This window comes from Suricata suricatta, unplaced genomic scaffold (assembly GCF_006229205.1).
Source record: "Suricata suricatta isolate VVHF042 unplaced genomic scaffold, meerkat_22Aug2017_6uvM2_HiC HiC_scaffold_16140, whole genome shotgun sequence".
In the NCBI taxonomy this organism is placed as follows: domain Eukaryota; kingdom Metazoa; phylum Chordata; class Mammalia; order Carnivora; family Herpestidae; genus Suricata; species Suricata suricatta.
This window is the reverse complement of record NW_021860597.1, coordinates 1-944: the sequence shown is the minus strand read 5'-3', so window position 1 is coordinate 944 and position 944 is coordinate 1. Positions and strand designations below refer to the sequence as shown.

The window sequence follows — 944 nt, the reverse complement described above, 5'->3', positions numbered from 1 at the left end:
TTTTTCAGACTTACTGATTATTTCTTTTAATTTCAGGAATGTGGCAGATCAAGAAATTAGAAAAGTTTGTAATCATTAAATCTGTAATTGATGGACTAGCAAGATAAAGAAAAATCAAGTCCTAACATTCAAACACTGACAGCTTACCAAAACTCAATCATTAAAAAATATTTTGGGGGCACGGGGGTGGCTCAGTCGGTTGGGTGTCCGACGTCAGCTCAGGTCGTGGTCTCACGCCCCACGTCGGGGGCCTGCTTTGGATTCTGTGTCTCCCTGTCTCTCTGCCCCTCCCTCACGCATGCTCTGTCTCTGTCTCTCAAAAATGAATAAATATTTAAAAAAATTTTTTTAATATTTTGAACAACAGTCATGAAAAAGACAGAAACCAATCCAGTGGTTGGCTTTCTCCATTTTTAACCCTTGATGTTATCCATCACGTACTCACCATCGGTTACGGTGAACCTTATCACAAAGGTTTCATTTTCTCCCGTTCTGGCCTTGAAACCACAGCGGTAGAGTCCTGAGTCAGAGGCCCCGACGTGGGGCATGATGATGAAGGCGCTTCTCATCCCCGGACGACAGTCGCTCAATACCCGTCTTTGATACTTTGAAGTATAACTCTTGCCTTGGGACAGGTTGCAGCTGGTCAGGAGGTCGATCTGGTGCGGCTGGATCCTTTCCCATGTTACTTGTTGTACTGGCCACCTGGTTGGAAGCTGACAGGTGAGCGTGATATTCTGTCCGGGTTCTGAGACCACATGGCTATTTGACGGCACAGCCATCTCGAAATCATCTGAAAACAGGAAGCAAATAATTACACTTAGGACCTCAAATTTCGGGGTGCAAAGGTGCATGCTCCCCAGAAAGTTCTATCAAAAGTATTGGCGATGTTATTTAACATAGTTTCATCAACTGTAAATGATACCTTTATGACACATTTTGTT

General features: G+C 43.8%; 1 protein-coding gene across 1 annotated transcript; it reads right to left on the bottom strand.

Moving 5' to 3' along the window:
- Window positions 1-405: 405 nt before the first annotated feature.
- On the bottom strand, window positions 406-896 carry CD226 (CD226 molecule). Its single transcript, XM_029931206.1, has one exon. The coding sequence runs from the start codon at window positions 852-854 to the stop codon at window positions 414-416; it is 441 nt and encodes a 146-aa protein (XP_029787066.1). The 5' UTR covers window positions 855-896; the 3' UTR covers window positions 406-413.
- Window positions 897-944: the final 48 nt, after the last annotated feature.